Source organism: Pristiophorus japonicus, chromosome 13 (genome assembly GCF_044704955.1).
Source record: "Pristiophorus japonicus isolate sPriJap1 chromosome 13, sPriJap1.hap1, whole genome shotgun sequence".
Lineage (NCBI taxonomy): Eukaryota > Metazoa > Chordata > Chondrichthyes > Pristiophoridae > Pristiophorus > Pristiophorus japonicus.
The window spans coordinates 71,332,676-71,359,214 of NC_091989.1; the positions used below are offsets into that span (position 1 = coordinate 71,332,676).

General features: G+C 47.4%; 1 protein-coding gene across 3 annotated transcripts in view; it reads right to left on the bottom strand.

The window, feature by feature from the left end:
- Positions 1–26,539, bottom strand: part of itpr2 (inositol 1,4,5-trisphosphate receptor, type 2) — a 404,634-nt gene that overhangs the window by 323,045 nt on the left and 55,050 nt on the right. For 2 of the 3 annotated variants that reach the window (XM_070897634.1, XM_070897633.1), the window contains exon 1: positions 19,435–19,672. The exons of the other annotated variant lie outside the window; for it this stretch is intronic. In XM_070897634.1, the coding sequence (XP_070753735.1) occupies positions 19,435–19,523 (89 nt within the window). In that variant the 5' untranslated portion in view covers positions 19,524–19,672. Of the gene's footprint in view, positions 1–19,434; positions 19,673–26,539 lie in introns of those variants that run through there. 3 annotated transcript variants of the gene reach the window in all.

Here is a 26,539-nt window from a genome sequence, read left to right on the forward strand (position 1 = left end):
CCACACCAAAAAGGGATGAGTTCACAGGTGTTTCAATGAGGGACCTGACATTCTAGGTCCCGAACTACAGAGTGAAGGGTGGAAGATGCCTGTGCGGGGATTCTTTTAATGTGGGGTGGCCGTTGCACTCCAGCCACCACACGGGCTCGACAGAGCGTCGTCTCGGTCCAGTGATCTATGATACAAGTTCAGCAGCAACTCCGATATCGAAAGAAAGACCTTACATTGATATAGCTCCTTTCATATCCTCAGCATGTCCCAAAGCACTTCACAGCAATGAAGTATATGAAGGTTAGCCACTATTACAGTGTAGTTCTGTAATTAAACACACGGTCAGAATGGAAGGGTTGGTTAAGGATCATCATAGGCAGCCTCTTAAGACTTGCTTCCACTCCAAAAATGAGTCCTTAGGTGGCTGAACATTCCAATACGAGAACCACAGTCCCTGTCACAGGTGGGACAGATAGTATTTGAGGGAAAGGGTGGGTGGGACAGGTTTGCCGCACGCTCCTTCCGTTGCCTGTACTTGATTTCTGCACGCTCTCGGCGATGAGACTCCACTTAGGGCGGTCTTTGGCCAAGGATTCCCAGGTGTCGATGGGGATGTTGCACTTTATCAGGGAGGCTTTGAGGGTGTCCTTGTAACGTTTCCTCTGCCCACCTTTTGTGTAGGAGTTCAGAGTAGAGCACTTGCTTTGGGAGTCTTGCGTCAGGCATGCCAACAATGTGGCCGCCCAGCAGAGCTGGTTTAGGACGTGTGTAGCTGAACCACATAGAGCAGGATGGTTCCAGATTCCATGCCAGTCTGTGCCAGCTTGGCTGATCCCACTCATGGCACTAATAAGCACAACACAGATAGACGCTGGGCTAGAAAGGAGCAAACCGGTCACTGGTCCCATCGCTGATCACGATCCAATGGCTCCTCCTGGAAAATGCGCGTGTGGGGACATCGGGTGGGGACGGCATTGTACTGGGCTATGAGCTCCATGTACAAGTAGTCCATCGATACCCACCCATGACTCGCACATGGAGAGTGCCCACTTGAGTGAGGTACCCCAGGGCAACTAGTGCCCGTGGAACCTTACCTTAAAGAATCATTTCCTTCGGAAGCGGAGGGGAGAGAACGGCCAAGAAAGGATGGGAAGCCTTGTGAGCCGGCCGTTTAGCAACAAAATCCCACAACCAACAATTCCTTCAAAGAGACCGGGCGAACATGCAGCCTTCTTGGCTTGTCGCTGGCTGTCTCTTCGCAGGTGTCAGGGTTAATATGCCAAGATTTGAAGATGGTCTTTAGTCTGTCTTTATAGCGTCTCATTTGCCCACTTCCGCTATGATGTAGCTTTCCATAGAAGACAGCCTGTTGGAATTCTATAATCAGGCATGTGACAGCATGTCCACACTGCATTATAACTTTATTTAGCTGAAACTAAAATAGACATCTGTATTCGAAATGTTCACAATTCAGTTTGCATCCTGTAACCCATCCTGGGATGCCTCAAAACTCTTCCCATTTATAAGAAATAGGAGCAGGAGTAGGCCATTCGGCCTCTCGAGCCTGCTCCGCCATTCAATGAGATCGTGGCCTCAACTCCAATTTGCTGCCCGCTCCTCATAACCCTTGACTTCCCCATATCCTTTATCTACCCCGACCTCCCCCCCCCATTATCCCATTTTTCCTTTCCTCCCTCCTATTCCACACACACTCTTTATTTCTCTTCCCTGTAAACACATAAAATTGTATCTATGGAGCAGGATATATCCATCGATTTTTCCACTTCGCTGGGAACAGATCATTTGGCAGCCTGCCCAAAATCCCTGGAAATGAGGTGAAGTGAGTTGAATAGAAGACAAAGCAGCAACTGAATTGCTCTGCTCTCTGGTTACGGTCTCCACTCTAACGTGTTGTCCTTGGTTCAGTGAGTGGCACTCTTGCCTCAGAGTCATAAGGTCGTGGGTTCAAGCCTCACTCCAGAGACTTGAGCACAAAACCCAGGCTCACACTCTCGCACAGTACGGAGGGAGTGCTGCACTGTCGGAGGTGCAACGTCTTTCAGATGAGACGTTAAACCGAGGCCCCGTCTGCTCTCTCAGGTGGACGTAAAAGATCCCATGGCACTATACGAAGAAGAGCAGGGGAGTTCTTCACACAAAGGATGCAGAAATCTGGAACTCTCCCCATCCCCCCAAAAAACTGCTGAGGCTAAGGGTCAATTGAAAATTCCAAAACTGAGATTGATAAATTTTTGTTAGGGTTTTATTAAGGGTTACGGAATCAAAGCGGAGTTAAGATACAGATCAGCCATGAGCAAATTGAATAGTGGAACAGGCTCGAGGGTCTGTATGGCCTCCTCTAGTACTTCCCAGTGTTCTGACCAATAATTATCCCTGAACCAACGCCACTAAAACAGATTTTCTGCTCATTATCTCATTGCTGTTTGTGCATTTATAAAGTATTTAATTGGTTGCAAAGCACTTTGGGACATCCCAAGGATGTGAATTACACTACTAAAGTGCAAGGATGTTTCCATTGATGGGGGAGACTAGAACTAGAGGGCATGATCTTAGAATAAGGGGCCAACCATTTAAAACAGAGATGAAAAGAAATTTCTTCTGAGGGTTGTAAATCTGTGGAATTTGCTGCCTGAGAGCTGTGGAAGCTGGGACATTGAATATATTTAAGACAGAAATAGACAGTTTCTTAAACGATAAGGGGATAAGGGGTTATGGGGAGCGGGCAGGGAAGTGGAGCCAAGTCCATGATCGGATCAGCCATGATCTTATTGAATGGCGGAGCAGGCTCGAGGGGCCGTATGGCCTACTCCTGCTCCTATTTCTGATGTTCTTATTACTTTATTTTTTCCATACTCTAAACACCAGGTTACTAGACTGTCAAACATTTAATTTTCAATGCACATTATTTTCTATGCAACAAGAAATATTTACAAACGCCATTCCTTGTGCAACATTTCAAATCCTGCATTCTAATCACACCAAGTGTTAAATTCCTCTCGAGTCCCCCGTTCAAAACATGTTGCAATATGCAATTCATTTTACTGTCTGGACAAGACTAATAATGTACTAGGCAAGTTCAAACAACGTTCTCACACCCTCGCACTGGAACAAGGAGTCTTGCTGACATGTCAAATGCTGACAGAAAATTAGATGCTGAAACACAATCCTTATTTTTCCTGTGATTAAGTTCAAAAAAAGGTTTAATACTCTGCTAATCTGGGCAGAAGCAGACACGCCACTTTTGAATGGAGCTCAAATATGCAGAGCAACTTTGAGGTATTTCAGCCGAGATCCAGTGAAAGAAGGTATCAGATTCTGGCCCCAGGTACAAGTTTCATTCCATTACTCAGATTTTGCTGACACTGCACTTCCATGCCACGCCCTCTGTATAAACACTATCTGGCGGTTGCTGTGCACCAACAGCAACTTGAACTCATAAAGGACAGGTGACCCAACGCTTGGTCAAAGAGTCAGGTTTTAAGCAGCGTCTTAAAGAAAGCAGAGCCTGGTCTCCAATTGTCTTGGATCCCCTTACCACTGGACCAAGACCTGGCTCTGTCAAGTCCGTGTGGTGGCTTGTGTGCAATGGCCACCCCACGTTAAAGAAAATCCACGCACAGGCATCTTCCACCCCTTTAAAATGAAGGTCGGGACATGGCCCGCATTGGTCTCATCAGTCACCTTAGAACTAATTTTGTTGTGGAAGCAAGTCATCCTCGGCTCCAGGGGACTGTCTAAGGAGGAGATAAAGGAGGAGAGAGAGGCGAAGAGGGAATTCTGGAGCTTAGGGCCCAGACAACTGAAGACACAGACACCAATGGTGGGGGGGGGGGGGGGGGGGGAACGGAATTGGAGGATGCAGAAGAGGCCAGAGTTGGAGCTCTCAAAGAGTTGTAGGGCTGCCCACTTTCAACACTGGATATTTCACCAGCTAAGGACCAAGAATTGGTGTCGACGAGAACTGAATAGCTAACTGGTCATTCACCTGCAGAAAGGATGTGCAAATGCACGGCCTCGTGGTAACTGGAAGGCCTTCTCTATCTGGTATTGCAGGGCCATGCATCCACAGAGCAGTTTATGCTCAATCAGAATGGCAGCAAACCTCTAAGTCCAGATAACATTGGGTCAACTAGTATGCCACCAGTCTACAGGAGCCAAATCACACATGCCGAATTCAATGAGGAGCAATGCAAACACTGTTGAGTTTATGGTCCACAATTACTGTATCTGCCCATTGTGTCCTGTTCCTGGGGGCAGGTCCTCACTCAAGTCTCGCACATGAGATTCTTGAGCCACTTACTAGGGGAGAGCATTTTTTTTTACATTTTTAATTCGGTCATGGGATGTGGGCGTCACTGGCAAGGCCGGCATTTATTGCCCCTCCCTAATTGTCCTCGAAAAGATGGTGGCGAGCCGCCTTCTTGAACCGCTGCAGTCCGTGTGGTGAAGGTGCTCCCACAGTGCTGTTGGGGAGGGAGTTCCAAGATTTTGACCCAGGGACGATCAAGGAACGGTGATATATTTCCAAGTCAGGATGGTGTGTGACTTGGAGGGGAACGTGGAGATGGTGGTGTTCCCATGCACCTGCTGCTCTTGTCTTTCTCGGCAGTAGAGGTCGTGGGTTTGGCAGGTGCTGCCGAAGAAGCCTTGGCGAGTTGCTGCAGTGCATCTTGTAGATGATACACACTACAGCCACGGTGCACTGGTGGTGGAGGGAGTGAATGTGTAGTGTGGATGGGATGGGATATCTGAGATGGTTTCCTGTTGCCTTCCTCACGGTATTTATCTTCCGAGGACCCTCACTAAGGCTAAAGATCCGACTAACCCTTTACAATATGGGGGCGGGGTTGGGGGGTAGACTACCTGCACCCATTGGACGCAAGTACCCCCACTGGACCTCAACCGAGTATTGAGAGCTCGCTGGGTCTGTCTGGAGTGGGGCATGAACCCTTCACCTTCTGACTCCGAGGCGGGATACTACCTCTGAGTCTGGTCCTTCTGACTAGACACGGATGACGCGTTGGATGACAGCCCAGTATTTAGAAACCGTATTCCAGTCTCCATTCTCTCCAGGACAACCATTGTGCATCACAATCAACTTGCAGCAGCATCTGCCGATGAATTTTTGACAACGTAATCCTCGGGGGCCGAATTTCACTTCCGGTGCCGATCAAGCGGGGGGTAGGTCCAACCGGGATGCCCAATGACATCGGCAGGAAACCCGATCGATGGGGCTCAGCACCAGAGTAGGTCACATCCTGAGCTAGCAGGTCACGAGAATAGCGATCGCCGAGAAAACTGCGGACACAGAGAGTACTGTGTGCAGTTCTGGTCGCCACATTACAGGAAAGACTGCACTAGAGAGGGTAGAGAGGAGATTTACACGGATGTTGCCTGGACGGAAAAATTTTAGCTATGAGGAAAGATTGGATAGGCTGGGTTTTGTTTTCTTTGGAACAGAGGAGGCGGAGGAGGGACCTTATTGAGGTGTATAAAATTATGAGGGGCCTAGATAGAGTGGATAGTTTTCTTAGCAGAGGGGTCAATAACCAGGGAGCATAGACTTAAAGTAATTAGAAGATTTAGAGGGGAGTTAAGGGGAATTTTTTTACCCAGAGGGCGGTGGGGATCTGGAACTCACTGCCTGAAATGGTGGTAGAGGCAGAAACCCTCACCACATTCAAAACATACTTGGATGTGCACCTGAAGTGCCGTAACCTACAGGGCTACGGACCAGGAGCTGGGAATTGGGATTAGGCTGGATAGCTCTTGGTCAGCCGGCAAGATGTAAATCTACATGATTCTATGAAAACACGAACAGCTCCAGGCGGCTGCTTACTGGTCACATTTGTGGAAACATCTCTTCTCATTGGTTGCACTGATAGAAAATGGGCCCAACTGAACCAGCAGGGGAACTTCACTGGACATTAACTCCAAGTTTACGAGCTATCACCTGTAGAGGCCGGAGTGGTTTTGCCAATGCCACACTTGCATGGCATTAATGCAGAGGAGACCTTTCCATAACCGCCCTGGCTAGTTTCCATACCTACCATGGTGTTTCTCCCCATAACCTTGCAGATGTGCTCTTTGAAGACTAAAGTCCATGGCAGAAGCTCTATGGTTGGGACCCCAGTCCAGACGACTTCCTCAATGGACACCACCTCCTGTCAAGGAAGCATTGGTCATGGGGCAAGAACCAGAAGATTGCAGCCACAATTTGCAAGATGTCCTGATATCCTAAATCCATCACTTTAGTATGCCAAATACCAACTGGTTGATGACAATTTAACAGGATAATAGTGGCCATCATGCAAGAATATTCAGTTTCGTACCAGGTAAAATAAATATGGCTGCCTCCAACAGCCCTTGGAATCACATGGAGGGAGAGCTTTCCAAAGGAATGACTGAAACTTCGCCCAAGAATGAGATCATTTGTCAGGAAAAATAATGATGTTTGATGGAATTGTAAACTGGAACTAAACAAGTAACGAGAGGAACAAGGCAACAACCCAGCAAAGGTACATTCTCAACAAGAAAACATTTTGCAAAGCTGAAAAGATTCAGCACTATTCTAGAATTACACACAGCCGTGCCTTCAGCCATAGTTCATTGGTAGCACTCTCGCCCGAGTCAGAAGGTCGTGGGCCCAAGATCCACTCCAGGGACTTGAGCACCTAATCTTGACTGACACTGCCACATCGTGCTGAGGGGGTGCTGCACTGTCAGAGGTGTCATGTTTCAGATGAGACCTTAAACCAAGTCTGACCTTACAGTTGAACATAAATGACCCTGTGGCACAATTCGAAGAAGAGCAGCGGCATTCTCCCAGTGTCAGAAAATAATATTTTGGGATACCATATATGAGTAATTCGAGACATGATGTGTAGTGAGTGTGGTAAGCTTAGGAGGAACGGGTGACTGTGGACCTGTGGTTCCCAATGATCTTCACCACTGGGATTTTCCTCACCTTATGTCTGGCTCTGTTGTAAACTAATCGATAGAGATTGATTGCTGCGATTGGTCAAGACCTTTATATTATTGTGACTATCAGGATGGTAGAAGGCGAACTAGATCGACCTTGATCTTTTGTAATCTAGCAATTTCTGTGAGTCCTGATCAACATTTATCCCTCAACCACCACCAAAAGCAGATTGACTGATCATTTACCTCAATGTTCTTTGTGGCCCCATGCAAATTGGTCGACAAATTTGCCTAAATAACAGTGACTGCATTTCAAAAGTAATTTATTGGCTGTGAAGCCTGTTGGGCCATCCCGAGGTGGTAAAAGACACTATATAAATACAACTTCTTTCCTTATTTACAGCTCACTGACTCTAATTTCCAAAGATTCAAAATGTTATTTCTCTACATTGGGCATCATAGTTTGAAGAAAGGTGGCCATGTAATAGCCAGCTCCAAGCCAGTGTTCCTCCACACCAACCTTCACCATCGCGAATACTGAACTGCCAGTCGCTAACCGCTTCACGTGCCTGGGTAGCACGTCACTGAAAAATCTGAAACACGGGATAGGCTCAACAGTGTAGTTGTACATAGAGGATGATCAAGTGAACAAAACAATTCAACAACATTTTCTAATGCCGAAGGCCTTTCATCATAGGCAGCCCCTCAAAGCGAGGATGACTTGCTTCCACGCCAAAAAGGATGAATTCACAGGTGTTTCAATGAAGGACCTATTATTCCAGGTCCTGAACTACATCCTGAAAGGTGGAAGATGCCTGTGCGTGGATTTTTTTAACGTGTGGTGGCCATTGCACACCAGCCACCACACGGTCTTGACAGAGCCAGGTCTTGGTCCAGTGGCAAGGGTTAACCGAGGCCTTTAATATAAAAGGAAATAGCGAGTTCTGGGTCAAGAAATACCACTTGGCTGCCAATTTGCATAATCTTAATCTATGACATACTGGCTCGTTCCTGCTGAGGGTCACTTCAGTTGCTGATAATTTAAATAATCTGACAATGCGGACAGTTAATAAATGAGACATTTTAAATGAAATAAAGGGGTTTTGATAAAGTAGATATGGAGAAACTATTTCTGCTGGCAAGAGGGTCAGTAACCAGGAGATTTAAGATTTAAGATAACTTTTAAAGACCCAGAGGGGGAGATAAGAATTTCTTTTTACGCAGTGAGTTGTGATGAACTGGAATGCACTGCCTGAAAAGGGTGGAGGAAACAAATTCAATAGTAACTTTCCGAAAGGAATTTGATATGTACTGTACTTGAAAAGGAGACATTTGCAGGGCTATGGGGAATGAGCGGGGCAGTGGGACTAATTTGATAGCTCTTTCAAAGAGCCAGCACAAACAGGATGGGCAGAAGGGCCTCCTTCTGTGTCATATCATTCTATTCTATAAATATGCAGTAGTTTCTTCCTGCATGGTGCATGATCAATTAAATTGTTAATTGAATCTAATTTAAAAATGAGGCAGTTGGTTAAAACTGTTTATCATTCAACACTTTCTGAACAGTCAGATCTAACCGTGCTTTATATTAAATGAGTCATAGCATCCTGCAGTTTTCTATACAAAACAAGAGCATTATTACACAAATTTTCTAATAATAGATATTAGAATGTATTTGCTCAATTGCAATGTTGCTTAGCTGCAGACAGACTGGGAACCCATAAAGGTCAGTACTACACAACACCTTGCATTTATATAGTGCCTTTAACATAGTAAAACATCCCAAGGAGGGTCGCAGGAGTGTGATCAGACTCAAAGTGACAACGAGCACAGAACTAGATATTAGGTCTGATGACCAAAAGCTCGGTCAAAGAGGTAGGTTGTTAGGGGCGTCTTAAAGAAGGAGAGAGAGGTAGCGAGGCGGAGAGGTTTAGGGAGGGAGTTCCAGAGCTTGGGGCCCAGGCAGCTGAAGGTATGGCCACCGATGGTGGAGTGAAAGGAGTGGGTTATCCACAAGTGGCCACAATTGGAGTAGCGCAAAGATCTGAGGGTCGCAGGGCTGGAGGAGACTACAGAGATATGGAGGGGCGAGGCCATGAAGACGAGAATGAGAATTCTAAAATTGAGGCATTGCCTGACCGGGAGCCGATGTGGGTCAGCGAGCACAGGGCTGATGGGTGAACGGGACTTGGTGCGAGTTAGGAAACGGGCAGCAGAGGTTTGGGAAAATGCAATTTTACGGAGGATAGAAGATGGGAGGCTGGCCAGGAATAGTCAAGAGTCTGCAGTTTAACAAAAGCATGGATCAGCCACACACACATTTGTTTCAGAACATTACTTAATGTGTCCGCTCTTCTCATTCTACCTCAGTCCTTACAATTTATGTGAACTAGACTAAATGGCCTGGTGCCACTATATAATTATTTTTAAAAGAGACCTTTCCTGAATTTATCATCATCATAGGCAGTCCCTTGAAATCGAGGAAGACTTGCTTCCACTCTAAAAGTGAGTTCTCAGGTGGCTGAACAGTCCAATATGGGAATTAGTGGGTATGGAGTCTGGTTTGCCGCACTCTCCTTCCGTTGTCTGCGCTTGGTATCTGCATGCTCTCGGCAATGAGACTCGAGGTGCTCAGCGCTCTCCCGGATGCTCTTCCTCCACTTAGGGCAGTCTTGGGCCAGGGACTCCCAGGTGTCGGTGGGGATGTTGCACTTAATCAAGGTGGCTTTGAGGGTATCCTTGAAAGGTTTCCTCTGCCCACCTGGGGCTCGCTTGCTATGTAGGAGTTCCGAGTAGAGCGCTTGCTGTGGGAGTCTCGTGTCAGGCATGCGGACGATGTGGCCTGCCCAACAGAGCTGGTCGAGTGTGGTCAGTGCTTCGATGCTGGCCTGAGCGAGAACACTGATGTTAGTCTATCCTCCCAGTGGATTTGCAGGATCTTGCAGAGACACCACTGGTGGTATTTCTCCAGTGCTTTGAGGTGCCTATGGTATATGGTCCACATCTCTGAGCCATACAGGAGGGCGGGTATCACTACTGCCCTCCTATATGGCTCCATGCCTGAATTTTAGCACCTCAGATTGTAGTACGGTATTGAAATCAGGCCAGATGCTGTGCTAATATTGATAGGTGTCCTCCTTAGTAAACACAAAGATAAAAATACAACACATCCTGCTTAAATACACAATGTCCTAAAGTATCCTTCAGTATCATTAAGGTCACCCTCCCTCCCACATTGCTTTAGGGAGCAATAGCAGTCACACTCTGCTATTAGGGCTGCAATTACAAAGGAATGTGGACCTCAGCCGTGGCTCAGTTGATATCTCACTCACGGAGCTGCCACCTTTCAGATGAGACGTTAAACCGAAAGAAAGCCGTGCATTTATATAGCGCCTTTCACGACCACCTCAAAATGCTTTACAGCCAATGACATTCTTCTGGAGTGTAGTCACTGTTGTAATATGGGAAACGTGGCAGCCAATTTGCTCACAGCAAGCTCCCACAAACAGCAATGTGATAATGGCCAGATAATCTGTTTTGTTATGCTGATTGAGGGATAAATATTGGCCAGGACACTGGGGATAACTTCCCTGCTTTTCTTCGAAATAGTGCCATGGGATCTTTTACGTCAACTTGAGAGAGCAGACGGGGCCTCGGTTTAACATCTCATCCAAAAGACGGCATCTCCGACAGTGCATCACTCCCTCAGCACTGCACTGGAGTGTCAGCCTAGATTTATGTGCTCCAGAATTGGAGGAGTGCAGATATCGCGGAGGGTTGTAGGGCTTGATGAGGTTACAGAGATAGGGAGGGACGAGGACATGGAGGGGTTTGAACACAAGGATGAGACTTTTAAAAATTGAGGCATTGCTCAACCAGGAGCCGATGTACGTCAACGGGCACAGGGGTGATGGGTGAGCAGGACTTGGTGCAAGTTAGGACAGGGGGCAGAAGAGTTTTGGATGAGCTCAAGTATATGGAGGGTGGAAAATGGGAGCAGCCTAAACTGAACTCACCAAGAGTGAAGTCCAATCAGGAATAATGGGAGGCAAATTGATCTTTTCAAAGTCACCCATTCCATGGGGAAATTAGAAATATATTGGACCAAAAATGACAAACGTTTCTGCAGAAATCAGTACGGGAATGGGCTTTACATCTGCCAGAATATTAATGAAAATGAGCATTGTGCCCCAAGGGGCAAAAATTGCCCCCTCCTTATCTCTATTACCGACCAGCAACGACTCCATTCCCACCCTTGTGGGAACTTGCCCCGCGGGAGTGGCATGGCACCCGACAGCTCTCCCCGGCAGGAAGCTGCGTGTGGCTGGGCGGCGTGTCCGCCCTTAAAGGGGAGAGCGCTCCGCCGCGGCCGCCATCTTACTTTAATTGACGGCCGACCCGACAATGGCAGCCACGGGTTCGGCCGGGCCGCCAACAGGCAGCCTGGCACCCCACCCCCCCCCCTTCGGGTACTGGACCGCTGGCCCAGCTGAAACCCTCCCTGGTGGCCCAGTGGGCCAAACTAAACCCAGTGCAGTTTGCAGCGGCCGGCCCCTTTACCTGAAGGGGAGAGACGCTGAGCGGCGTCAGCATGATGCGGCACATCCGCATGGTACCGATGACCCAGAGTGACGGCTGCTCCCGCTCCAACGGCACTTCCGCCCCTCAACACCACCCCCACAGAAATAAACACTAAACAGGCGAATATCGGCCCAATCTCTGTCCCACAGATTGGGGCAGAGACAGACCCAAGGAATCGGTGAGTCTATTAACTTTCTGGTCGGTGGGCAATTTCCGCCTGCCGCCGCCGCCCCCCCCAAAAGTCTTTTTATCATAGAATCATAGAAATTTACAGCATGGAAGGAGGCAATTTCAGCCCAACATGTCCACCGGCCAACAAGAGGCTACCCTACCTAACCCCACTTTCCAGCTCTAGGTCCGTAGCCCTGTAGGTTACGGCACTTCAAGTGCACATCCAAGCACTTTTTACATGTGGTGAGGGTTTCTGCCTTGACCACCCTTTCAGGCAGTGAGTTCCAGACCCCCACAACCCTCTGGGTGAAGAAATTTCCCCTCAAATCCCCTCTAAACCTTCTACTAATTACTTTAAATTTAGGACCCCTGGTTATTGACCTCTCTGCTAAGGGAACTAGGTCCTTCCTATCCACTATATCTAGGTCCCTCATAATTTTATACACCTCAAATGAGATCTCCCCTCAGCCTCCTCTGTTCCAAGGAAAACAAACCCAGCCTATCCAATCTTTCCTCATAGCTAAGATTCTCCACTTCCGGCAACATCCTTGTAAATCTCCTCTGTACCCTCTCCAGTGCAATCACGTCCTTCCTGTAATGCGGTGACCAGAACAGCATGCAATACTCTAGCTGTGGCCTAACTAGTGTTTTATACTGTTCAAACATAACCCACCTGCTCTTATATTCTATGCCTCGGCTAATAAAGGCAAGTATTCCGTATGCCTTCTTAACCACGTTATCCACCTGGCCTGCTACCTTCAGGGATCTGTGGACATGCACTCCCAGGTCCCTTTGTTCCTCTACACTTCTCAGTGTCCTACCATTTAATGTGTATTCCCTTTCCTTGTTAGCCCTCCCCAAATGCATTCCCTCACACACTTCTCCGGATTAAATTCCATTTGCCACTGTTCTGCCCACCTGAACAGTTGATTGTACTTTTTCCAGGTGGTCCGAATTTCCTTGGGAACTGGAGCGGAGATCCCGCGTAGAATCAGCGAGGGGGGCCGGGGGATTGAAGTGAATCTCCGTATCAGAAACCTGCCCAAGGAGTTTCCCGCTGCGGGGGCAGGAGCCTGGTCGCTTGCTTCCTCCAGCCCGATATTGACCACCTGACACCAAGAGGAGATCAGGACCTGTCGGAATATCCCTCGCTCGTGCCTCTCCTGCACCGAGCGACCGGGATACCAGAAGGATCCCAGCATCTGCGATTCATGAGCTGCGGAAGTGCGGCCCAAAGCGGCCTCCAGGCTGGAGTCACGGGCTGGGATTGCAGCTCTTGCTCTCCTCCTCCCTCTCAAGGTGTTGAAACAGTCGGCCCCTTCCTCCTCTCCTGGGGACTCCGGTTGCAGGCAGGCAGGCAGCAGCTGCACTTCCTTCCAGCAGGCTCACAGCTCTCCCACAGCAGCTCCACAACCATTTTAAAGCTGAACCGCAGATCGAATGCCCCCTGGTTAGAGGGGGCACTAAAACCGACAAAATAAACTTTGGGCGTTAATGGATCAAATTAAAATGTGGTTGCTGGGGGTGATGATGCACTCCAGTCCCTCCGGTGCCCACCTCTCGATGAAGACCCGGGTCCTGAACCTCTATATCCGGGTCTGACACGGACATTGCCAGGCCACGATGCAAAGCTTCATCATCCTCTCTCACCCACCTTAAGCAGGCGCCAAAGATGTGCCCTTATTGATGTGGGCATCGCCCCTGCCCCACCTACTGCTCATACTCTGGTGGGGTCTGCAGCAGAGGGGGAACTTTGACCCCGCTATATATTTTTTTTATATAAAGAGCCTCACTGTAAATCTGAAATTGGTACCTGAAGACTGAGCACAACACAAGAGCTACAGGTTGTGGACCGACTTCCTTACACACTGCGGATTCTCCAAGACTTCAGGGCTCTACTGCATTACACTGTTGAAATTTTGATTTCGTAGTGTGTGTAATGTATGCACCTGTGAGTACGCTCACAGGTTTGTACGGGCTCCCAGGCCGCCTGCAATTTCTGCGGTCTGGAAGAGTCCGTGTTCTATGTTTTTAAGGAGTGTGCAAGGTTGCAGCCCCTGTTCCAGTATTTAAAGGGGCTGCTTCTCAAACTCTGGTTGCGCTTCAGTCCCACACTCCTGATCTTTGGGCACCCTGTGCGGAGGGGAACGGGTAGGTCCAAGGGCCTCCTCGTAGGACTGCTCCTGGGCCTGGCCAAGGGTGCCATCAGCCGGTCGTTCAGCCTGACTGCCTGCCTCTCTTCCGCGCGTACATCCGGGCCAGGGTGTCCCTGGAGATGGAGCACGCGGTGTCCACCGGTACGCTCGCGGCCTTCCAAGAGAGATGGGCGCCAGAGGGACTGGAGTGCATCATCACCCCCGGCAACCAAATTTTAATTTGATTTTATGTTTTAAAGTTTAATTTGTTTTAATTGCCGGTGTTTTTAGTGTCCCCCTCCCCTTTTATAGAGGGCACTTGGAAAAAAATTTTGATTTTAGTGCCCAAAAAAACAAGAAAAATACCAAAAAAACACAAAAAAAGGGCCTTGAAAATGTTTGGAGTGTCCCCCAGATCGGGGGTCACTTGACCTAATGTTTATTTGTCTCCTTTAAAAGAGTTGTACGGGCTCCCAGGCCGCCTGCAATTTCTGCGGTCTGGAAGAGTCCATGTTCTATGTTTTTATGGAGTGTGCGAGGTTGCAGCCCCTGTTCCATTATTTAAAGGGGCTGCTTCTCAAACTCTGGTTACACTTCAGTCCCACACTTCTGATCTTTGGGCACCCTGTGCGGAGGGGAGCGGGTAGGTCCGAGGGCCTCCTCGTAGGACTGCTCCTGGGCACGGCCAAGGGTGCCATCAGCCGGTCCAGGCAGCGGGCAGTCGAGGGGGTCGTTCAGCCTGACTGCCTGCCTCTCTTCCGCGCGTACATCCGGGCCAGGGTGTCCCTGGAGATGGAGCACGCGGTGTCCATCGGTACGCTCGCGGCCTTCCGCGAGAGGTGGGCCCCAGAGGGACTGGAGTGCATCATCACCCCCGGCAACCAAATTTTAATTTGATTTTATATGTTTTAAAGTTTAATTTGTTTTAAATACCGGTTTTAGTGTCCCCCTCCCCTTTTACAGGGGGCACTTGTAAATTATGGTTTTAGAGCCCAAACAAACCCCACAAAATAAACGACAAAAATACAAAAAAAAAAAAAAGGGGCGTGGGAATTGTTTGGAGTGTCCCCCAGATCGGGAGGCATGATTTAATGTTTATTTGTTTACTCCAAAAGAGTTGTACGGGCTCCCAGGCCGCCTGCTATTTCTGCGGTCTGGAAGAGTCCATGTTCTATGTTTTTATTGAGTGTGCGAGGTTGCAGCCCCTGTTCCATTATTTGAAGGGCTGCTTCTCAAACTCTGGTTACACTTCAGTCCCACACTCCTGATCTTTGGGCACCCTGTGCGGAGGGTAGGTCCGAGGGCCTCCGCATAGGACTGCTCCTGGGCACGGCCAAGGGGACCATCAGCCGGTCCAGGCAGCGGGCGGTCGAGAGGATCGTTCAGCCCGACTGCCTGCCTCTCTTCCGTGGTTACATCCGAGCCAGGGTGTCCCTGGAGATGGAGCACGCGGTGTCCACCGGTACGCTCACGGCATTCCGCGAGAGGTGGGTGCCTGAAGGACTGGAGTACATCATCACCCCCGGCAACCAAATTTTAATTTGATCCATTTAATGTTAAAGTTTAATTTGTTTATTTGTCAGTTTTAGTGCCCCTTTAATAAACGTGCACTTGATTTATAGGTTCAACTTAAAATAGTTGTAGAACTGAGAGTGGCTTAGTCAGTCACGCGATGTTCACAAGACTCAATAAAACCCCAGCCAGTTGGGTTCGGGGGATCCACGATGAGACAGGTGGTTGTGAGCCTGGTGGATGAACTGGTAATGTGTAGTGTGATTGTTAAACCTTTGCTAATAAACCAACTAGTTCTTAATAGTTGCTATGAATTCTTCAGTACAGAACCCATGAAGCAAATACATTACAGGATGTTTTGGCCTGACTGAGCTTTTAAATCAACTGCAACAATTGGCAATGCCAGCCTGGGCAGGAGCCTTTGTGCTGCGCTCCCACGAGTAGACATACATCACTCCTTGAAACAACAGAGTTCGCGATAAGCTTATCACTTGTAAGAGCTTGCGATTTGTTGCAAACTTTCTAAATGCGACTGATTTTCCCCGTGCAATTCCTTTCATAATAGAGCTGTCACATGTGATCATCTTACAGAATCAACATTCACTGGGGAGGGAGTCACTCCACCCTCGATCAGAGAGGTAAACATGCAACCCAACCTTACTGTTAGGAAATGTGCTCGAACAGAGAAAGACGCCCCAAGCAGTTAGGATGAAGGCAGAAGGATGAAGGACAACAGGGCTAAAGGCTAGGATCTGCGCTCACTACTGATACTTTTCTTCCTGAGCATAGGAACAGGAGGAGGCCATTCAGTCCCTTGAGCCTGATCCCGTCATTCAATTAGGTGCTCCATAGCCAAACTCATAACCATATCCGAGGCGATCCCATGGGCCTATTTGAAGGGCCGGGGAGTTCTCCCCGATGACCCAGCCAATATTTATCCCTCAACCAACACCAGAAACAGATCATCTGGTCATTATCACATTGCTGTCTGTGGGAGCTTGCTGTGCGCTGATTGGCTGGAAGTTTTACTCCCTACATTACTGCGGTGACGCAACTTCAAAAGTACTTCATTGACTGGGAAGCCCTTTGGGAATTCCAGAGGTAGGGGAAGGCGCTATAGAAATGCAAGTTCTTTCTTTCTTTAGCCAGCCTGTCTAAATCTGGGGCTGGAAGGGGCGGGGGGAGAGGGAGGGAGGAGTGAGTGCTGTGGAGCTGGAGAGAGGGTGTGCTTTGGAGGCTGGGTGTGCGGAGAGGACGGGGAGGTGTCGCAGGTGCTGTTGAGCCCGGTGGCTGGGGGGGGGGTGTGGGGGGAGGGGGGATTGTCAGTGGGCAAGGATGGGAGTGCTGTAGACGCCAGCTCTGACCAGTATTGGTTACGTTTCGGGAAATACTCATGCACTGAACAAAACCCCGTAATTTTTGATATTGTAGAGCGCAAATGCTGCCCATCACTTCCAGCCCATGGATAACTGAAGAAACAGGAACAGTATAAAACTGATAACTTCAACCAAGGATTCGGGGCGGCCAGATTCAAAACAAAACTGCTGAAAATTTCCACACCACAATTCAGGAATCACTGGCTGTGCACACTCCAGATACACGAGTCCCTGCTTCCCCATTATAAATGAACCAAACTGGCTGTTAAACAGAAAGCAAAATAGTGCGGATACTAGCAATCTGATTCAGCGGGTCAGGCAGCCTCTGCGGAGACAGGATCAGAGTTAACGTTTCAGGTTGACGACCCTTCATCAGAACAGTTCATCAACCTGTGGCATTAACCTTGCCTTACTCTTTCCACAGATGCTGCCTGACCAGCTGAGTGCTTGCAACATTGCTTTTTGATTGCTGTCATTCAGTTTTATTTTGCAAAATAGCACTATTACAATGTTCGTGTACTTTATAATCTGGCCTTGCCTTCTGTTGCTCCAAGCTCTGGAACTCCCTGCCTAAACCTCTCCGCCTCTCTTTCCTCCTTCAAGGCGCTCCTTAAAATCTACCTCTTTGACCAAGCTTTTGGTCACCTGCGCTAATTTCACCTTATGCGGCTCGATATCAAAATCTTTATTTCATAACGCTCCTGTGAAGCGCCTTGGGACGTTTCACTACATTAAAGACACTATATAAATACAAGTTGTTGTTGTTTCATCTGCATTTAGGTTTAGTAGTACAGTAGTACACCCAAAGCAAGCGCTCTACTTGGAACTCCTTCACGGCAATCCACCCAAAAGATGGGCAAAGGAAATGTTACAGGGACACCCTCAAAGCCTCCCTGATAAAGTGCAACATCCCCACTGACACCTGGGAGTCCCTGGCCAAAGATTGCCCTAAGTGGAGGAAGCGCATCCGGGAGGGCGCTGAGCACCTCGAGTCTCATCGCCAAGAGTATGCAGAAACCAAGCGCAGGCAGCGGAAGGAGCGTGCGGCAAACCTGTCCCACCCACCCTTACCCTCAATGACTATCTGTCCCACCTATGACAGGGGCTGTGGTTCTCATATTGGATTGTTCAGCCACCTAAGAATTCATTTTAAGAGTGGAAGCAAGTCTTCCTCGACTCCGAGGGACGGCCTATGAGGACAGTATTAATACAGGATGAACCCACTTTGCCCCATCTGGATACAACAGTGATTCTACACGCAGTCATTCAAACATCTGTAACAACTTGATGAGGCTGTGACAGTTCATTCCTTATTGTGCCTTGGCCCTTTGGGATACCCACAGAAGATCGCCAACTAGGTCAGGTGGAGAGAGGAATTGACTTTGCTCATCTTGCTTCAGTCCCATTGCAGCTCAGTGGCTGAGATAGAAGGTCATGGATTCAGGGTTCAGGCCCCACTCCAGAGACTTGATCACATAATCCAGACACTCCAGTGCAGTACCGAGGGAGTGCTGCAATGTCGGAGATGGCGCCTTTTGGATGAGGTGCTGAACAGAGGCCCCCGTCTGCTCTCAGGTGGATGTAAAAGATCTCATGGCACTGTTTCTCGAAGAAGAGCAGGGGAGTTATCCACGGTGTCCTGGAGCCAATATTTATCCCTCAATCAACATCACTGAGACAGATTAACTGGCCATTGTCACATTGCAGTTTGTGGGACCTTGCTGTGCACAAATTGGCTGTCTATATTATAACAGTGACTGCACTTCAAAAGTACTTCATTGGCTTAAAGCGCTTTGGGATATTCCAAGGTGGTAAAAGGCGCTACAGAAATGCAAGTCTTTCTTTTATTGCCATTTGAATCGTGCCATTTATACGCAAGCCAGAGCTGGTGAGAGGATTTGGGGCCTTGTCAAGTTGTTCAGCCTAGCCCAAAACGTTTTTCACTTCCCCCAATGTGCAAAGCTATGCTTTCCGAAGGGTCCATTTCTCATGGTGTGTGGAGGCTGCTCAGCTTCGGAAACAAGCCTCACAACAGTTCCCCCTCCTCTCCCTTCCCGCAGCAAAAAAAGCAAAAGTCACTGCAGTAAAATAGGCAAGTCCATAATCAAGGCCTGCCCCAGTTAAAGGGTACAGAGTTACAAAACAGGGGAAACGAACTTTTTTTTAAACCCCCAAAAAATTAACCACTGAGCAAATAAGTCGAAGTAATATTTGTGTGCAGAACTACCCACCATACACACAGCCCACCAACTGCTGCCTGTGAGATTTCCGCTTTCAAAACGACTGTGACATGTTTCTGATTAATTGGCCTTTTGTGGAGAGGCAGTTTGCGCTCAGTCAGAGGGTGATTGAGAGATTAAGGGGCCAAATTTGCTTCTTCAACCCGCCCCCAAGGTTAATACACTTCAGTCTGGAGAATGCTGACTGCTTGTTTTAACAAGGATTTAAACATACCTTAGGAAACAGCCTCAACAATACAGTATCACCTCATTAGGAGAGGACCCTTTGCCAAGTTTTTTGTTGAACACACTTCCGACTTTTGCCACACTCTTAAAGAGGCAAAGGGCGCTTTCCTTCTGGGCACAGTACACCAGTAACCACACTTTTAAACCCAGCACACATGTAACCAAACGTTTAAACCCAGTCCAACGGTTGAACTTAAGATCTCAAACTTTTTCCCCCCAAAGTTGTCAGTTTTAGTTTAAACCCTGAGAAGTTGCACTCACCCCAGGGTGCTGATGAAACCATTGACAGTTCCTTCGGCGTAGAGGGACACGATGTCCCCAATGTGGAGGAAGCTGGACATTTTCTCCATCTTCTCATGGTCCAGTGGGCAGTCCGGGGGGAGAGACAATGGGCTCAGGTCAAGCAGGAGATGGTGGTGGGGTTAAAGCGCCAAGCTTCGCCACTCTCTGGGTCTCCCACACACCCCGAGCTCAATCCGAACAACAAACAAACTTCAAACAAACACACACCGAAAGGAAAGGGAGAGTTAGAGTAGCAACGCGGAAGTGAGTGGAGGAATGTCATTCGGGGCTGACACTCCCCTTTTTCCTCCCAGCCAGTCCCCACACAGCTCTGATCATATCCCCGCTTCCTTCAACCGGGCAAAGAAAACACTGCCGACACACACAATCCTTCCGTTTTCAAAAGCCCCAAGGGCTTCTCACAACACCAAATGTCCTTCAGCAGATAATTTATCCAATATATGGCAACTGGTAGATGTCACCAGATCACTACCTCGACATCTGGCCCTAGTTACAGTAACATCGCATTTAGAATAACTCCAGCATCTTTTATCAAAATTCAAGAACAAGAACCGCAACCTGAGCTTCTTTTACCTACTCGACTTTCCTTTAAACTTTCTAACCTAGTCCTGGTCCTGTTTCATTCACAGCAGAATGATGGAAATGTTTTTTTTTTCCAACGCTGAATAATGCAGTTAATAATTTTTTACTTACTGAAATAATGTGTATGAAATATAACATAAGATTCAGCACAATCAGCCAGCCCTGTTAAATTTCTACAGTTGATTAGATTGAATCCGGCATTCAAAAAGGATGATATTGTTGCTCTGCGTATTAATCATGGAAAGAAAGACTTGCATTTATATAGCGCCTTTCACGACCATCGGACGTCTCAAAGCACTTTACAGCCAATGAAGTACTTTTGGAGTGTAGTCACTGTTGTAATGTGGGAAGCATGGCAGCCAATTTATGCACAGCAAGCTCCCACAAACAGCAATGTGATAATGACCAGATCATCTGTTTTTGTTATGTTGATAGGGGGATAAATATTGGCCAGGACACCGGGGAGAACTCCCTTGCTCTTCTTCAAAATAGTGCCATGGGATCTTTTACGTCCACTTGAGAGAGCAGATGGGGCCTCGGTTTAACGTCTCATCCGAAAGATGGCACCTCCGACAGTGCAGCGCTCTCTCAGCACTTTTTTGTGCTCAAGTTCGTGGAGTGCTATCCTGGTATCAAACAGTGGTCATCACATCGAAACATCTCAAAGTGCTTCACGCATTGAGTTATTGTTCAAATTCCAACATTAGGAACAGGAAGGGTCCATTCAGCCCGTCGAGCCTGTTCCGCCATTCTGTTAGCTCAGAGCGGATCTGTACCTCAAACTACTGCTTTCCCGCTTTTGATCCACATTCTTTGATACCAGGGTTGCCAACCCTCCGGGATTGCCCAGGGAGTCTCCTGGAATGGGAACAAGGTTCTCCCACTAGCAGCTCGGGAGCTCTTTGAGCTTTAAATTTCCCGCCGTGAAGTAGCACACTGTCCCCCACCCTCACCCCTGGTCCCATCATAGAGAAGCCTCCAGCTCTGCAACATCACCCCTGCCCCCACCCCCCAGCCCATCACCAGTCTGATGGAAAAATTGGGAGTTGGGGAGCTCAGGAGTCATGGGAGAGAGAGGGATATTGGGGAATGGGGATGGGGGTTGGGAAGAGAGGGGGAATGGAGCCTTGAAGATGTTGTGAGTGTGAGACTGGAGAATGGGGATCAGGAGATGGGGCGGTAGGGGGAGTCAGGGAGAGAGGGAGACTGGAGTTTGGGGGTGGGGGTTGGGGTGGAGAATGGGGGTTGGGGTGGGGAAGAGAGGGGGAATAGAGCATTGGTGATGTTGTGAGTGCAAGACTGGGGAATGGGGGTCGGGGATGGGGGTGGGGGGGGTGAGAGAGAGAGGGAGACTGGCAGATGGGGTGTCGGAGGAGGGAGAGAGAATGGTAGTCCATTGAGAACAAGAGAGAGAGAGAGAGACTGGGTTGGGGGTCTGTGGAGAGAGGGAGAGAGACTGGGAACTTGGTGTCAAGGGAAGAGAGAGAGGGGGGATAGAGATCAAGGAGGAGAGGGAGACTGGGGGATGGAGATAAGGTTTGGTGAGTGTGGTATAGAGCTCCCCTAGTGGACTACTGCTCCACCTAGTGGTCTACTGTGGTAATGCACCTAATGCTGTATATAATAAAAGGATCATGTGACAAGGTCACAAGACAAGTTCCTGTAGAGCCACCTTGTGTGTGTGTTTGTGACGTTGTAAAGAAGATATTGCGAAGGATCGGATTCTTGGATTCCCTAGCTGAAACTTTTGTTGGTGGATGTTCCTGCCTATCCACAGGAGACTTTGAGAGGTTCTTTGTTTTGCAGAACAGCTAAACATCCAGGGTAAATTACCAGCACACTTTGCTGAATTGCCAGAATCCAGATAGCCACAGCTATGGGAATAATAGGGAACTTGAGTGAATTCCATCATGACCGAGAGACTTTCAGAGCATATGTGGAGTGGCTAGAAATGTTTTAAAATAGCAAATAGTATCATCGAATTCCCCGATGATGAAAACCGTAACCGGGTGGTGTTAGAAAGAAAATGGGCTATTTTCCTGACTGAGGCAGGGCCCAAGGTGTAAGAAATCTTGAAAAATGTCCTTGTTCCCATTAAGCTAAAGGATACGTCACTGACGGAGATTCTAACCAATAGCATTACAGTCCTGAGCCCCGAGAAATTGCTGAAAGTTATCGATTTGGAACAAGAGATCAGTTAAATAACGAGAGTATCAGTGACTACATTGTAGCTTTAAAAAAACGATCCATTCACTGTCATTTTGGAAACTTTCAGGACCGAGCATTGTGTAACCGCTTTGTTTGTGGGATGAAAAATGAAGCAATGAGAAGAAAGTTGTTGACAATCCCTAACTTGACTTTTGATTTAACTTGTCAGACAGCTATGTCAATGCATATGGCTGACCAATATTCCTGAGAATTTTGCACCATTTCCAGTCATCAGACAACCGAGGTGAATCATCTACAGATTAGAAGTAAAAGGCAGTTGGATCCCAAGGCCTCAGCAACTGGCCAAAGTAACTGTGCATTGAAGTCGTGCTATTGGTGACTGGGACAACACCTCGCTCAAAGCTGTCCACATGTGAAGGCAGAGTGTTTCTTCTGCAAGAAAACAGGGCACCTTGCTAAGGCATGCCGACTGAAGAATAAACCGATGTTCAATGCTATAAGTTGAAATCACCAGACACTACATAGCATTGAAGAGAAGCAACAGGATGAGGAGGTTCTGGAGATAAACGTCATTAGGAGCACAAGGGTATCTAACAGCGATTTGCGAAGTATCGTCATCCAAGTAGACGTTTCAGGAGCCAGGATATTCATGGAAATCGACACTGGTGCACCCATAAGCATAGTACTGGAATCGCTATATCGCAACAAGTTGAGTGATTTTTCGATGGAGAAATCAAAGATAGAACTGGAGAGCAAATCCCTGTCGTAGGAAGTATCACCGTACCAGTGAAAAAGAAGAATCCGTTTCAGAGCTTGCCTCTCTTAGTAGTGCCTTAATAGGTAGAAATTGGTGGGGATCACTGAAGTTGGATTGGAATGAGATTATTTGTGTTGAAACGAGATTTGCATCAAAGGATGATGTCATCCAGCAGTATCCGAAGGTGTTCCATGAAACAGGTAGTCCAATCCAAGGCTTCAAGGAGAGTACAGAAGGACACTAGATCAGTTTACTGCAAGCCACTGCACAAGGAGAAAGTTAAGCAAGAACTCAAAAGACTAGAAACTGAGAACATTATCTCTAAGGTAGATCTAAGTAATTTGGCTACACCCATTGTTGTTGTACCTAAGTCAGATATTAATGCTGATGCTATGTCCAGGTTGCTATCCCCATTACAAGTTACACCCAACAGGGAAGAAGTGTTCTATTTCTCATAGATTGATGAGCTGCCAGTCACAGCTGAAGAGATTGGTAGAGCAACTAACCATGACCCAGTTATGTCAAAGGTGTATGATTACATAACAAATGGCTGGCCAAAGCAGGTATCAGAGGAAGATATTCATCCATACTTTGTTCGTAGGAATGGATTGTCAGTGGATAAAGATTGTATCATGTGGAGTGCAAGAGTAATTATCCCAAATAAGTTCAGGTCCAAATTATTCGGAGATCTTCATGACCAACACCTGGGAATGTGCTTGACCAAGAGTTTTGCACACAGTTCCTTATGGTGGCCAGGTTTAGGTAAAGATATAGAGTACATCATCAGTCAGTGTACGACATGTCAATTGGTAAGCAAGAAACCACCATCAGTACCATTATAGCCAAGGAAATGGCCTCCCAGGGTGTGGCAAAGGTTACATATAGATTTTGCTGAACTAGAAGGACAACAATTGTTCATTTTGATTGATAGCCATTCAAAGTGGGTAGGGATGTTTCCGATGTGGAAAATAACAAGTAAAGCACTAGACAATTTGCGAAGATTGTTTTCTTCATATGGTCTCCCAGAAGAAATTGTGTCTGATAATGGGTCGCAATTTTGTTCAGAAGAATTTGCACAGTTCACAGGCAGAAATGGCGTGAAACATACCAAGGTTCCACTGTACTACCCTGCTTCAAATGGTGTAGCAGAGCGCAAAATGTAAAACGTGCTCTCATCAAGCAAATGTTGGATACAAATCCAAAGAAATGGCAGTTGTTGTTGGACCACAAACTAGCAAATTTTCTGATCACTTATCGTAATACTCCTCATACAGCTACTGGTAGAACACCAGCAGAGTTGTTTCTCAAATGACAGCTACGAACCAAGTTTTCGTTGTTAAAGCCAAACTTAGCACAGTCAGTCGAAGAGAAACAATTAAGACAGAAAGAGAATCATGATAGAGATAGAGTAAGAGCGAGAAGTATGAAATTAAATCAGAAGTTGAGAGTGAAGACTCAAAACCATAAATGGTTAAAGTGGTTACCAGGAATAGTAGTGAAGATATGTGGTCCTCGCACATATTTGGTCAAGATGTTTGATCATGGAAAGATTAGGTTTGTTCACATTGATCATATTTTGTCTACAGATCTGGAAGGAGTTGAAAGTTGGAATGATTTGATTACTTCTGATGACTCAGATAGTCTTGTTACAAGTAAAGTACCGGTAGCAAATCCTACATCAGATGTATTAGAAACAAGTCCAAGGGAATTTCAGAATTTAAGTTGGAGTCCGAGTCAGGCAGACAAACAGTCTGAAGTTGTAGAGTCTCCAAATGTAGATCAAGGTCAGCCCTTGGAGAAAAATTCTCCTCGGCTATACCTAGAATGAGTCTAAGTTCGACACCATGTTTAGAAAGTTCTGTTCAAGAGTGAAGGTATCCTCTTCGAAACAGAAAACTCGTGGTTAAGTTTGATGTGTAGATATGGCAAAATAAGTTCATATCTTTTGTTGTGTATAACCATGCAAGTTATGTATAATGATTATTTTGTTATGATTACTCCTTCATCAAGGACGGGGAAGTGTAATATAGAACTCCCCCTAGTGCACTAATGTGGTAATGAAATTAATGCTGTATATAATAAAAGGATCATGTGACAAGGTCACTTGACACGCCCCTGTAGAGCCATCATGTAGTCTATGTGTTTGTGATGTCGTAATTATATTACATTGAGTGATATGGATGCGAATGAGGTTTAGTGAGAGAGGGAGACTGGGGGATGGGGTCGGGAACTCCTTCTGACATGATGAGTGGGAGCAGCAGTGAGAGAGGAGAAGCCAGCAACAAGAGTGAAACCTGTGGACCTTACTGTGGGTGGAAGATTGTTTCCACTGGCGAACGAATGGGGAACTAGAGAATGGAAAACAAGAATTCTCACTGGAAGGAACAAGGGGAAAGGGAGGAGAAAGGTTCTTGATTTGAGAACTATTAGACCATGGGATGCTTCACCATATGTGGCTATTGAGGTAGGGATTGGAAATCATTTAAAAGGGAATGGTGTTGTATATGTGGACTTGTATTTACTCTGTAGAGCCACCAGAGGGCTCATCCTTTGGAGTCCCAAGCGATCCCATAATCCCTTGGGAGCACAGGTATTTAAGGAGGCTTCACAGGTTGGAGAGGTACTCTGGAGACCTGCAATAAAAGACTACGGTCACACTTTACTTTGAGCTCACAATGTTCAGTCTGACTCTTTCTCCATACACAACAACTGGTGACGAGATACAGATAGCCAAACCAAAGATGCAGAGAACAGTGGGCATCCTGGAGAAATTCTCGAGGGAGATGATTGGGAAACTTTTGTGGAGCGACTCGACCAATACTTCGTGGCCAATGAGCTAGATGAGGAAGACAGCGCTGCCAAACGAAGGGCGAACCTCCTCACCGTCTGTGGGGCACCAACGTTTGGCCTCATGAAGAATCTACTCACTCCAGCGAAACGCACGGAGAAATCATACCACGATTTGTGCACACTGGTCTGAGAGCATTTGAACCCAAAGGAAAGCGTTCTGATGGCGAGGTACCGGTTCTACACCCACAAAAGTTCTGAAGGCCAGGAAGTAGCGAGTTATGTCGCCGAGCTAAGACGCCTTGCAGGACATTGCGAATTGGAGCACATGCTCAGAGACTTTTTTGTACTTGGCATTGGCCATGAAACCATACTTCGCAAACTTTTGACTGTAGAGACCCCAACCTTGAGTAAGGCCATAGCGATAACCCGGGCATTCTTTGCCACCAGTGACAATACGAAGCAAATCTCTCAGCACACAAGTGCTGCAACAAGTACTGTGAACAAAGTGATGTTGTTTTTGAATCGCAATGTACAGGGCAGGTCACACATACCTGCAGTTGCACGACCGCAGATGTCTCAGAGTCCATCAGCAAGGGTGATGAATTCTAGGCCATTAACACCTTGTTGGCGCTGCGGGGGTGATCATCGTTTCCATTCATGCCGATTCAAAGAGTACGTTTGCAAGGGCTGTGGAACAATGGGACACCTCCAACGAGTGTGCAGGCAAGCTCCAAAGCCTGTTAAACCTGCAAACCACTATGTTGC